General features: G+C 45.8%; 2 protein-coding genes across 2 annotated transcripts; both read left to right on the forward strand.

Moving 5' to 3' along the window:
* The first annotated feature begins 7,771 nt into the window (after positions 1-7,771).
* LOC134290619 (uncharacterized) lies at positions 7,772-8,869 on the forward strand. The gene has a single exon (XM_062857790.1). The coding sequence runs from the start codon at positions 7,772-7,774 to the stop codon at positions 8,867-8,869; it is 1,098 nt and encodes a 365-aa protein (XP_062713774.1).
* A 115-nt stretch (positions 8,870-8,984) lies between these two features.
* Positions 8,985-13,283, forward strand: LOC134291357 (uncharacterized protein K02A2.6-like). Its single transcript, XM_062858994.1, has one exon. The coding sequence runs from the start codon at positions 8,992-8,994 to the stop codon at positions 12,058-12,060; it is 3,069 nt and encodes a 1,022-aa protein (XP_062714978.1). The 5' UTR covers positions 8,985-8,991; the 3' UTR covers positions 12,061-13,283.
* Positions 13,284-13,343: the final 60 nt, after the last annotated feature.

Genomic DNA, 13,343 nt, shown 5'->3' on the forward strand with positions numbered 1-13,343 from the left:
ACAAGTCGTCCGACGTGTTCAATAACTACTCCTTATTCCAATGAATCACCCGATTTTTCCAAAGCCTATGGCTTGCTCCTAGAAGCCACGCCTTCTGAAATCGTTTTTCAATATTCCTTTTTTCCTAAAAGTAACCATTTTCTCTTCGTAATTTCGAACATTAGCGATTTCCTTAGGACACAACAGTTTTTTTCTCAGTATTTTCTTGAATTCCCAAGATTTTCACGACATTTTCAAAGATCATCCGCTTCCTTGATAAAAACAATTTTATTCCGGAACTATTCTGACATCCCTACTAAGAATTATTATTATGTTATATTAATGAATTATTCATTTGCATATTACGTAACGCAAAATTTCCCAATTTTAGATCCCCTTCCTCCCCACTTTTGTTTGGGGAATTTTGAATTTTTGTATGAAGCTCAACACAGCAGTAGACCCCCCCCCTCCCATCTTAGCTTTACGTAATATGCGAACGAATCCTAACTTGTTTGTAACCGTTCTGAATAGCCTCTCCGTGAAATCCATTTATCCAGGAATTATCATCTTTTGGCGTAGGCATTCCTCCTCAGCACTTTGCTGCGCACAAAATCGTCGTAGCTACCGGTGTGGTCCAGAAGATCCGTGTCACGTATGGATTGACCTACGATTCATACCCGGCTTCGCTGTTCTACGGTTCGAACACCCAATGCACCTGGCCGTCAATGACCAAACAGTTGCCGTCCGCTCGGATTTTGCATCAGGTAGAAGTCGATTGAAGGCTTACCTGTAGGAAATCAAAATCGTTAAACAGGATTCGAAAAACGAACGAGGCCATGGCGAGTCCGCGGAATGCTACTTACAGGTGGCTTAGCTCAATCGTTCCAGTGTTCCGTTGATGAAGCGATGTTCTTGTTCCTATAATAGCAGAGCTTAAACTTCCTACTGTCAAAAACCATTTGAAAACGAAAATTGAACTCGAAAAAGTATGCCGGCCACATCTTCCGGGACGTTTTTTGTTTTCGTAGTCGTCGTTTTGAGAGCGGACAGCGCGGATGGGAGCAGATCAAAACAAAATATCAAACGTCATTATTGACAGCCAACTGATCGAAAATTCTCCACATCTCTCCGAGAAAGCCGTAGGGGAGAAAGGGGTTCATCGGGTTTAGTGAAAAAATATTTTCTAGGAGATTATAGGGCTAAAGTGCTACTTCGCAGGTTTTTCGCTATTTTTCAATAGTTAGAGGCTTCAAAACATATGTGTTCTTTGAGAAAGTTTGCTCGATAAATTGTCGGAAAGCCGTTAAGCACATAAAAATTTTTGACGGGAATGGTCTATTCGTGCAATGTTATAATGTTTGTGGTTACTTGGGATTCATTTATTACGTCCACCGTTTTTTGGGATTTCTAGACCCCCCCTCCCCCCTCTGTCTCGCTATTTCCCTATACCTTATACACGTACTGTCACACTTTCCTAGACACCCCCCCCCCTCCCAAAAATGTTAGACGTAATTTATGAACGTTCCCTGATTTATATACCCAACTAGGAATAAAAAATTGAAACATTTTAAGTGATGAATTAAATTAGTATGAGAAATTATTTCACTCCTGTTTCAACTACTCCCGCATATGAAACATCCTATTCTTTTTCTTCTTCTGTGTTCGAGCTTTCCGCTTTGGACAAAAGTCTCTTTGATGCCCTTCCATATTACAAGAGAAACATTTCCTCTTTAGTCCATCGTAGAATACCCTCGCTCTCCAGTCGCCTATATCCGATCCGGTGATGCTGGGATTTCTTTTCCGATGTCCACATATACACCGCGTACGCCAGTGTGTACGTGGTTGAGTCCGAGACCGGCTGGGAATTTCTCCCGTACTAAATATCCTGTCTACTTTCCCATAATCACCGAGTAGGTACCAGAGATATAACGTTGTCGGGTAATTCCGGCGGCAAATCAAACACACTCCCGTGGCATTTTTTAACCCTTTCTTTCCCACAAGGTTTTTTGACATTTAAAAATAGATAAAATGGTTTCTGAAAAAATCACCAGAACAAAAGATGTATAGTTTTACTCCAAAATATCGTTAGAAATGAAAAAAATGATTTTTTGGGTGGATCACCTGTGATCCATTGGGAAGATGGATGCACTGAATTCACATATATAAATTTAGCTTTTTATTTGTATATTGTTTTTTTTTCAAAACTATATATTTATAAATCGTCTATTACACCTTTAATTCATCTCGAGATTCTTATCTAGCCCTTCTGTAAAACTTAATAATGTTGAGTCTGCAAACACTGCTTCGTGCCCCTACTGAATATTATATGCTACATCTATGTATTTGAACGAATGTCAAGTGCTAAATGTTTATCTTTTATTGTCATGTATTATAACCCAACTTTGAATATACAGAACGTGTTGTCTTTTACTCCGTAACTGTTCCGGGTTTTATTGCCGTGTCCGTTGTCCCGACCATAGTAACACTTTAGGTTACGGGTCCCAGTTGTCGCGAGTCGCGTAGCGTTGTCGGAAAAAGTGTCGAAATGGTGGATGACGAGAAACACGAACGGTTTTTGTTGCCTTTGTTCGATGGCACTAACTTCACCGCGTGGAAGTTTCGGGTGCGAGTGCTGCTGGAGGAACATGAGCTTTCAGATTGCATCGAAACGAAGGTGGAAGATTTGGTTGAGCTGATCGAGCAGGCGGACGATTCTGCGGAGGTGAAAAGAGAAAAGAAGGCAAAACGGGAAGCAAGAGCGAAGAAAGATAGGAAGTGCAAATCCTTGTTGGTATCCCGGATCCACGATTCCCAATTAGAATATGTACAGGAAAAGGTTTCGCCAAAAGAGATTTGGGATGCATTGTCCCGCGTCTTCGAACGCAAAAGTATTGCCAGCCGGATGCATTTGAAACGTCAAATGTTATCGTTGCGTTTCGAATCCGGTTCGCTGCAAGATCACTTTCTCAAGTTTGATCGGCTGGTGAGAGAATACCGTGGGACGGGAGCTGTCATTGAAGATTTGGACGTCGTTTGTCATCTTCTTCTCACTCTGGGGCCGGTGTATTCCACCGTCGTAACAGCACTTGAAACCATGCCAGAAGAGAGTCTATCCTTGGAGTTCGTCAAGTGCCGCTTACTCGACGAGGAGATCAAACAGCGAGGAGCGGGTGTTGAATTGGCTGCTTCGAAAGTAGACGGAGCGGCGTTCACCGGATCGAAGAAGCAGAGGAAAAAGAAGAAATGGAGGTGTTTCGGTTGTCAGGAGGAAGGACATAAACTGTCGGAGTGCCCACGAAACCAACAACGGGACCGAGGATTTAAGCACGGAAAACAGCGACCAAATGCGAACTTAGCGAATGATAAAGCAGTGTCGTTCGTTACTTTGGCTAACGGCAGTGGAATTTCTGAAAAACGGCGAGTGCAGTGGTTTGTGGACTCGGGATGTTCTGACCACCTAGTGAAGGACGAAGAACTTTTCGAAGAGCTAAGGCCGTTGAAAAAGCCTGTGGAAATTGCAGTAGCCAAAGACGGAGAGACTATTGTGGCTCGGCATAGTGGGACAGTGAAGTTGATTTCCGTGGTCAACGGTGAGTGCATCCCTTGCACTGTAAACAATGTGCTTTATGTACCGTCACTGCGTTTTAATTTGTTCTCTGTGTTAAACGTAGAAAAACGAGGCATGAAAGTAGTGTTCAATGACGGAAAAGTGCACATCTGGAACGGTTCCGAATTAGTTGCTTCGGGGTCGCGTCATGGCAAGCTATACGAATTGAACTTGTACACTGTCGATGAATGTGAGAGTGAATCTTTGATAGCTTGTGGTCGTATTAAGAAGAGTCTTGAGTTGTGGCACCGCCGGTTCGGACATCTAAATAAGAGGCAGCTCGAACAATTGGTGTGCAGAAATTTGGTTGATGGCATGCAACCCACACAGTGTGATGGTTCGGACGATAAAGTGATTGTGTGTGAGCCATGCATAATTGGCAAACAGTCGCGTAAACCTTTCTCCGCTCACGAGGGCAAACGATCGTCGCGAGTTCTCGAGGTCATTCATTCCGATGTGTGTGGGCCGGTACAGCCAGCCGGTCGGAACGGTGAACGTTATTTTGTGACATTCACGGATGATTGGACCCATTTCGTGATGACATTTCCTATGAAGACGAAAGACGAAGTGCTTGGTTGGTTCGAATATTATGAGTCGTTGGTTACCGCGAAATTCGGACTGAATATTTCCCGGCTCAAGTGTGATAACGGCGGTGAATATCAGAATAAGGCTTTGTTGTCGTTCTGCCGTCGAAAAGGGATACAGGTGGACTTCACTGTTCCGTACACGCCCCAACAAAATGGGACTAGTGAGCGAATGAATCGCACACTTGTCGAGCGAGTGCGGGCGATGCTCGAAGATGCGAAGATTGAAAAAGTGTTCTGGGTGCAAGCGATTGAAACAGCCGCGTACATTGTAAATCGGTGTCCAACTAGTGCAAATGACTCGGGAAAAACTCTTGTTGAACTATGGAACGGACGTCGCCCTGATGTGTCACGACTGCGAACTTTTGGATGTGTCGCTTACGTACATGTACCGAAAGAGCGCCGTAAGAAATTGGACGCAAAAGCATGGAGAGGTGTTTTTGTTGGATACGCACCCAACGGGTACAGAGTGTGGAACCCAAAAACTGGATCAATCGTAGTGGCACGTGACGTCGATTTTGTGGAATCGAAGAGCGCGGAAGAAGAAAAAGATGCGCAGAAGAAAGTGAATATCAAGAAGAACGATGTGATTGAGTTTGCTATTGAAAATGAAGAAAGAAGAGAAACCGAAGAAATTAGTGAAGAAGAAGAAGCAAATAGCGGCGAAGAAGATGATGAAGATGAAGAGTTTACAAGCATGATTGAAGAAGAAAATCCTAGTGCAGAAAGTGGTCCTGAAAATCCTGAGGAGAGTGTTGCTATACGAAGATCGGTCCGAAATCGTAGTGCACCTGTGTGGCATAGGGACTACGAGGTGGATCATGCGAGCTTTGCGTTGAATGCTTTGTCATTTGTGGAGGATCTACCAGAATCATTGTCGGATTTGCAGAACCGAGACGATAGGAACTTGTGGCAACAGGCAATGAAAGAGGAAATGGATTCACTAGAACGAAACGGTACGTGGACTCTGACGAAGCTCCCAGCGGGACGTAGTGCAATCTCGTGTAAGTGGATTTTCAAAATCAAGCCAGGTGAAGACGGGCAGCCAACCCGATATAAAGCGAGATTGGTTGCAAGAGGATTTAGTCAGAAGCGAGGGTTCGACTATTCGGAGACTTACTCTCCTGTAGCTCGTCTGGATACACTGCGGACGGTGCTGGCAATGGCAAATCGCGAGGGAATGATCGTCCATCAAATGGACGTTAAGACGGCCTTCCTGAATGGTGAATTAACCGAAGAGATATATATGGAGCAACCGGAGGGATTCACCCGCAAGGAAAACCTCGTATGCCGTCTAAAACGATCGCTTTACGGCCTGAAGCAAGCTTCAAGGCAGTGGAATGAATGCTTCAACGAGTTTGTGAAACGATTAGGATTCGAGCGAAGTGTCAATGATCCTTGTCTCTACATTCGTGGTACCGGGAAGGATCAGGTGGTTCTAGTTCTGTACGTCGATGATGTTCTTATCGTGAGTCCATCCGAAAAGCTTATCTACACCGTCAAGGCGTGTCTCGCGAAGAAATTTGAGATGACCGACGTAGGAGAAGTTCGTAACTTTCTTGGGATGAAGATCGATCGAAACAAGGAGAAGAAAATCATGTGTATTAGCCAGCGTCGCTACCTGGAAGGTCTTCTGTCCCGTTTCCAAATGGAGGACTGTAGTCCAATCTCCACGCCGATGGAAAATCGATTGAAGTTGCCAAAAGGCGAGGAATCCAAACGAACGTCGAAACCCTATCGTGAGCTAGTAGGCTGCATTATGTATGCGTCGTTAACATCAAGGCCGGATCTAGCTGCAACCGCCAACTACTTCAGCCAGTTTCAAGCCTGCCCAACCGACGAACATTGGGTGCACTTGCGAAGAGTTCTGCGTTATGTAAAAGGAACACTAGACCTTGGACTAATCTACAGAGGAGACGCTGACGAGACCTTGTTGGCAGTTTATACGGATGCTGATTGGGCCAATGACATCGTAGATCGTCGATCAGTATCGGGAGCCGTTTTCAAAGTATTTGGCGCTAGCGTCTGCTGGTTCGCTAGGAAACAACCAACAGTGTCCTTATCGTCAACGGAAGCCGAGCTAGTGGCCTTATGCGGTGCTGCGTGTCACAGCCAATGGCTGGTTCGTGTCCTGTGCGACTTGGGGTGGCCATCGAAGGAACCAGTCCGGTTCTATGAGGACAATCAATCCACCATTAAGATCGTATCCAATCCTAAGGACTCAGGCCGTTTGAAACATATCGACGTGAAACATTTCTACGTCCGAGAGCTTTTGGAGGGAGGCTGCATCCAGATCGACTACATTCCTTCGAAGATGCAGCAAGCAGATATTTTTACTAAAAGTTTACCAGCTCCGGCCTTCCGGAATCTTCGAGCCAACCTAGGAGTGGATGTGTGCAGAGTTTGAGGGGGCGTGTTGAGTCTGCAAACACTGCTTCGTGCCCCTACTGAATATTATATGCTACACCTATGTATTTGAACGAATGTCAAGTGCTAAATGTTTATCTTTTATTGTCATGTATTATAACCCAACTTTGAATATACAGAACGTGTTGTCTTTTACTCCGTAACTGTTCCGGGTTTTATTGCCGTGTCCGTTGTCCCGACCATAGTAACACTTTAAGGTGAAATAGGAGCGCGTCCAAATGCATTTTTGACTCGCGTTTTTGAGAGCACCGATCTCGTCATCCACAAAATGCCCGAAAACAAACATGCTTCTCAGTGTTTACCGCGAGTGAGCAAGGCTACTCATTGCTTTTTCATCTCTGTTTGTTGCTTGGATGATGAAATCCGTGCTTTCGGTATTTGCAAGGCAGCCATTGTGACGGCCATCTTTGGATTCGCTCATATATGTCCTTAAATAAAACTTGTCGGACTTCTTGCAGTTATCATAAGTAGTTATTCGGACATGATTCGCTTCGAATCTATGGATTCTCTCCTGGTACCATATAAACCCTCCTGGATTCATCTACGACTTATTGCCGGCGCTAAATAGATTACATTATATGAAATAATGGCATATTTACATGAAACCCTATTAATAATGGAAAATATCTTGAATGTAAACAAACATGTTAACAAGGAACAGTTTAGATCGGGAAGGATAAAAATGTCGTTATGTTCCCAATGGATCACTGATGATCCACATGTTTGATCATGAAATTAGTGTTTTATCGTCAACTTGTTTGTGAAACGGTATTTTATTGTGATAATATACATACTGTAGGGCATGCTAGTATTTTTTTCCGATGAAAATAATGTTGATGTTTCGGAATATTGAATATTCAAATATTGTTTGTGTTGGCACCCCTAGCGCCGACTCTGTTATCCTTCTACTGTCAAAGGCTCGGGTCAAACTGCCACGTATACCGAGACTGTCATCGTTCGTTCACCACGAGTAGAAGTACCGCAACGTGCGCGTCCAGTATATTTTAATTCGTACTTTATTTGTATATTCGCTTTAATAAAGTTATTGTTTGTTACGAGTCATAATTCTCGGCCTTATTTCCCATCGTAACAAAGTGGCGACGAGTCTGCGGAATTTTCGCGTCGTGTCTATTTTCGCGTCGAAAGTTTAGACAATAACCGCCGTGGGGGAAACATGTCGCAGTCGCAACCACCTCAAGCACAATCATCGATGTCGGGCGGCGGAGAGCAGCCATTCAAGGAAACGATCTTGCAGATACTCAGCAATCAGCAGGCGCTGATGACACAGTTATCGCAGCAGGTATCGGCAATCCAAGGGAACGTCCAGAATGCAAATCGCAATGAACTGATTTTGGACTCCCTAGCGACAAATATCACTGAATTCGCCTATGACCTTGAGAAAGGTTGTTCATTCGATGCCTGGTTTTCGCGTTATGCTGACCTTTTTGAGAAGGACGCCGCTCAGCTTGCGGACGATGCGAAGGTGCGGTTGTTATTGAGAAAACTGAATCCCTCAGCGCACGAACGGTACACGTCATTCATCCTCCCCAAACTGTCGAAGGAGTTTACGTTCGAGGAAACCGTCGCCAAATTGAAGATTATCTTTGGCACACCTGTCTCTACGTTCCATCGACGTTATCAGTGCCTTCAGACGATGAAGGACGAAGATGAGGATTTTATCAGTTACTCGTGTAAAGTAAACAAGGCGTGTGTTGACTTCAAGCTCCAAGAACTGAAGGAAGATCAGTTCAAATGCCTTATCTTCGTATGTGGGCTGAAATCATCCAAGGATTCGGACATCCGAATGCGCCTTCTATCCAGAATGAACGAGACCAGCGATATGACCCTCGAGAAGATCGTCGAAGAGTGTAAGAGTCTCATCAATTTGAAGCGGGACACGGTGCTCATTGGGGGAAAACCACCCTCGTCAACTGTGGTCGCCTCGAATGCCGTTCGGACGCAGCCGAATCGAAAGGAGAAACCGAACCGAGCGAAGGATCAAGCACCGAAAACGCCATGTTGGTCATGTGGCGGCATGCACTTTTCAAGCCAGTGCAACTTCAAGGATCACAAGTGCCGGGATTGCGGTAGGACGGGCCACAAAGAGGCTATTGCAGCTGTTTTTCATCCAAACCTCGGCCAAAGCCGGGAAAAGGAAAGCAAGGAAATTGGAACAAGCATTCAACGAAAATTGTCGTCGTTAAAAATGTCACGCGCAGCCGGAGATACGTCGAGACAACCATCAACGGTGTTCCGGTCAACCTCCAGCTAGATTCCGGCTCCGATATTACCATCATATCCAGACAGAACTGGGTCAAGATCGGAGCGCCCAAAACATCGCCACCGGACTGTGAAGTGCAGACAGCATCCGGTGACAAGCTGGGAATCGATGCCATGTTCCGTGCCAACATTTCGATCAGTGGCGACCAACGAGAAGGTAACTGTTACGTCTGTAGCTCTAATCTCTCTCTAAACGTTTTAGGCTCAGACCTCCTCGATGAGTTTGGGCTGTGGGACGTACCATTCTCGTCCTTTTGCAAACTGGTGGACACCAAACAAGAAGACCACCAAGTCGCCGAACTGAAGTCCAAGTTCCCGACCGTTTTCACCGGCCAGTTGGGGTTATGCTCCAAAATGCAGGTGCACTTGTCGCTCAAGAAGGACGCCAGGCCGGTGTTCAAGCCAAAGCGACCGGTTTCGTACAATATGGAGGCCGTTGTGGAAGATGAACTGAAGCGACTCCAGGACAACGGTATCATCACGCCAATTACGTACGCAGATTGGGCTGCACCAATCGTGGTGGTACGTAAACCAGACCGCACTGTCAGGATATGCGCCGATTTTTCCACCGGACTCAACAACGCACTGGAGGCAAACAATTATCCACTGCCTCTTCCGGAGGATATCTTCAATCGAATGGCTAACTGCACAATGTTTAGCCATATCGATTTATCCGATGCGTACCTCCAGGTCCAGGTGGATGAAGAAAGTAGGAAACTGATCAATATCAACACTCACAAGGGCCTCTACCAGTTTAACCGGTTGTCACCCGGTATCAAGAGCGCCCCAGGAGCGTTCCAACAAATCATGGATGCGATGCTAGCCGGACTAGACTGCACGTGTCCGTACCTCGACGACGTCCTCGTTGGGGGACGCACAGAAGAAGAGCATAGGAAGAACCTGTACAAAGTGCTAGAACGCCTCCAGGAATACGGATTCACCGTGAAAATTGAAAAATGCCGTTTCTTCATGCGCCAGGTGAACTATCTGGGCCAACTTCTGGACAAGGAGGGCATCCGCCCTGATCCCGAAAAGGTGAAAGCGATAGTGAACATGCCCCCGCCAAACGACGTCCCGACGCTGCGGTCGTACTTAGGTGCGATAAATTATTACGGGAAGTATATTCGGGAGATGCGACAACTTCGTCACCCGCTGGATGGACTGTTGAAGCAAGGAGTCAGTTTCGAATGGACAGATGAGTGCCAACGGTCATTCGATCGTTTCAAGGAGATTTTGCAGTCTCCACTCATGCTGACGCACTATAACCCCCGAATGGACATAGTTGTATCAGCAGACGCATCAAATGTGGGCATTGGCGCCCGCATAGCTCATCGGTTCCCAGACGGCTCCGAAAAGGCAGTGTACCATGCTTCCAGAAGCCTCACCCCTGCTGAATCCCGATACAGCCAAATCGAGAAAGAAGCACTGGGGCTGGTTTACGCGGTCACCAAATTTCATCGAATGGTCTACGGAAGACGCTTCACCCTACAGACCGACCATAAACCGCTGGTGGCTATTTTTGGTTCCAAGCAAGGAATCCCCCCTTACACTGCCAACCGCCTACAAAGGTGGGCCCTAACTATGCTGTTGTACGATTTCCAAATCGAGTACATTTCTACGGATCACTTCGGACACGCAGACATTCTGTCACGACTAATAAATTCTCACATCAAGCCAGATGAGGATTTCGTGATTGCTTCCATCGAAATCGAGAAGGTTATCTGCAACATCGTCGGCCAATCTATCGAGTACCTACCAGTGTCATACAAAATGATAGCGGAGGCGACATCCGAAGACGACACCCTCCGCATGGTGAGGGATTACATCAGGAAAGGTTGGCCAAGTAAAGCAACATCCGAAGATCCAGGCGTACAACAGTTTTTCGCTCGACGGGAATCGCTGTATGAAGCCCAAAAGGTCCTGATGTACGGCGATCGAGTTGTCATTCCCAAGAAGCTCCAACAGAAGGTGCTTCATCAGCTACACAAAGGACACCCGGGGATCGATCGAATGAGATCCTTGGCGCGAACTTTTGTGTATTGGCCAAACATAGACGACCATATCACTGCTTTGGTCCGAAACTGTCAGGAATGCGCAGCTGTAGCGAAGACGGACACAAAAACGAAATTGGAATCCTGGCCAGTCCCCGAGAAACCATGGCAGAGGGTTCACGTGGACTTTGCCGGACCCGTCAACGATACCTACTACCTTGTGCTAGTTGATTCACTCTCCAAATGGCCGGAGGTAGTACCAACCAAGCGCATCACATCAGAAGCCACCATAGCAATTCTTCGCAAAATCTTCAGCCGATTCGGCATGCCGGAGGTCCTAGTCTCCGACAACGGGGCCCAGCTTACCAGCGACGTTTTCGAACGGTTCTGCGAGTCCAACGGTATCACCCACTTGAGAACAGCGCCTTTCCACCCCCAAAGCAATGGGTTGGCAGAAAGATTCGTCGATACTTTCAAAAGAACAATGAAGAAAATTCAAGCAGGAGGGGAAGATCTAGAACAAGCCATAGATACTTTCTTACTCTGCTATCGCTCTACACCCAGCCGAAATGCACCAGGAGGAAAATCACCAGCCGAGATCCTTTTCGGCAAGCCGCTTCGAACATCGTTTGAGCTCATGAGACCACCAAGCAAGTTCTACAGGGATGTCAACTCCAAGCAAGCTAGCCAGTACAACGAGAAACATGGGGCTAAGACGAAATGCTTCGAAGTCAAGGACAAAGTGTACGCGCAAGTACACCACGGAAACGATTGGAGCTGGGTACCAGGAGAAGTAGTGGAGCGTATTGGGCAAGTCATGTACAACATTTGGCTGCCTGATCGACAACGGCTCATTCGCTGCCACGGCAACCAGTTACGAAAACGCTACGATACTAGCAGCAGCCCGCCGGAGGTTATCGGCCCTCAAGTTCCGCTCGAGATCTTGCTCGACACTTGGAGTTTGAACCCATCTAGCTCTGGTGCTGCAGTAGAAACAGTTGAACCGCCTGCGGAGCCTGAAGGACTGGACGAGTTGCAGTTGGAATTCTTGCGTAGCTTGATGGAGCCTGATCAGCAACGACGTCGACTGCGTACTCCGGTTAGGCAACCTGAGTTAGAGGAAGTTATCCAGCGAAGATCGTCCCGGCAGCGGCGCGCACCAGTTCGGTACGAGCCGTATCAGCTTTATTAAACAGGGGAGGTGTTGGCACCCCTAGCGCCGACTCTGTTATCCTTCTACTGTCAAAGGCTCGGGTCAAACTGCCACGTATACCGAGACTGTCATCGTTCGTTCACCACGAGTAGAAGTACCGCAACGTGCGCGTCCAGTATATTTTAATTCGTACTTTATTTGTATATTCGCTTTAATAAAGTTATTGTTTGTTACGAGTCATAATTCTCGGCCTTATTTCCCATCGTAACAGTTTGAATTAAAATAGAAAAAAATACCGACTTTCGCTCAATCATTTAGCTCCAGAACAAAAACGAGCAGAGAAATTTTGACCCAACTTGATATAATAGTTCATTAAACATATACAAACACCTGACGAAAAAATGGGAATGATCTAACTTATCCTGTATTTGTATGAACAGTGCAAAGTAGTGGATCACCTGTGCTACCATGGGAAAGAGAGGGTTAAAAAATCAGCTCCCACACACAGAAAAATATATATTAAATTCAAAAATAAACGACTTTGAAATAAAGAAAAATAATCATTGATCCACGGCCTAAGTGCTTTTTTCATTTATTCAATAACACTTTAGTATTAGATTCAAAGCACTTTTGTTATTGTTTTTAATTCTAGCATTCGGAAGCCTGGACGTCAATTCAAAAAGAAAAATATTTGATTTGAATACTCCATTACATTGAAACAAATATATTTCGACTTTATTTGAGACTGAACGCTGTTGCGTCTGCTGTGCCGGTTACAGGTTGCAGGTCAATGTGGGAATTGGGAGGGAAGTGATGATTGCAATCGCTTGTTGCCAACAGACCGCGGAGTGTCGTGCATCTGTACAAGGCTCATGCGGATGTCGGAGTGTTGTTCGGATATAATATTATGTTTATTCTTTGTACTAGGGTTCATGCATTAGTGCGTGGATGCCACATGTAAAGTGATGAATTGTGTAAAGATTACTGTGAAGTGACACAGTTTGTGGACACATCTGTGTCCTCAGTGTTGACGCATCTGATCGTTCGCGTTCATAGAAGAGGGGACGTTGGGGCTCGTCGAATTGATGGACGTGACAGGACCAACAAATGGCTCAAACGATATAACTCCATAACAGAGCGAAATTGAAAATAGGAATCGTTAACCGTTATGTGGCCGACAAACTTTTTGCTTTTTTCTACACCGTGTATTTTAAATGGGTGCTGGGTACCCGGATACCCTGCCGGCCACATAAGGGTTAATATCCATACACCATTTATGCCAAAATAACGTAATATTCCAGAGAGTGGCATTTGGGCTAATG

Source organism: Aedes albopictus, chromosome 3 (assembly GCF_035046485.1).
Source record: "Aedes albopictus strain Foshan chromosome 3, AalbF5, whole genome shotgun sequence".
Taxonomy (NCBI): domain Eukaryota; kingdom Metazoa; phylum Arthropoda; class Insecta; order Diptera; family Culicidae; genus Aedes; species Aedes albopictus.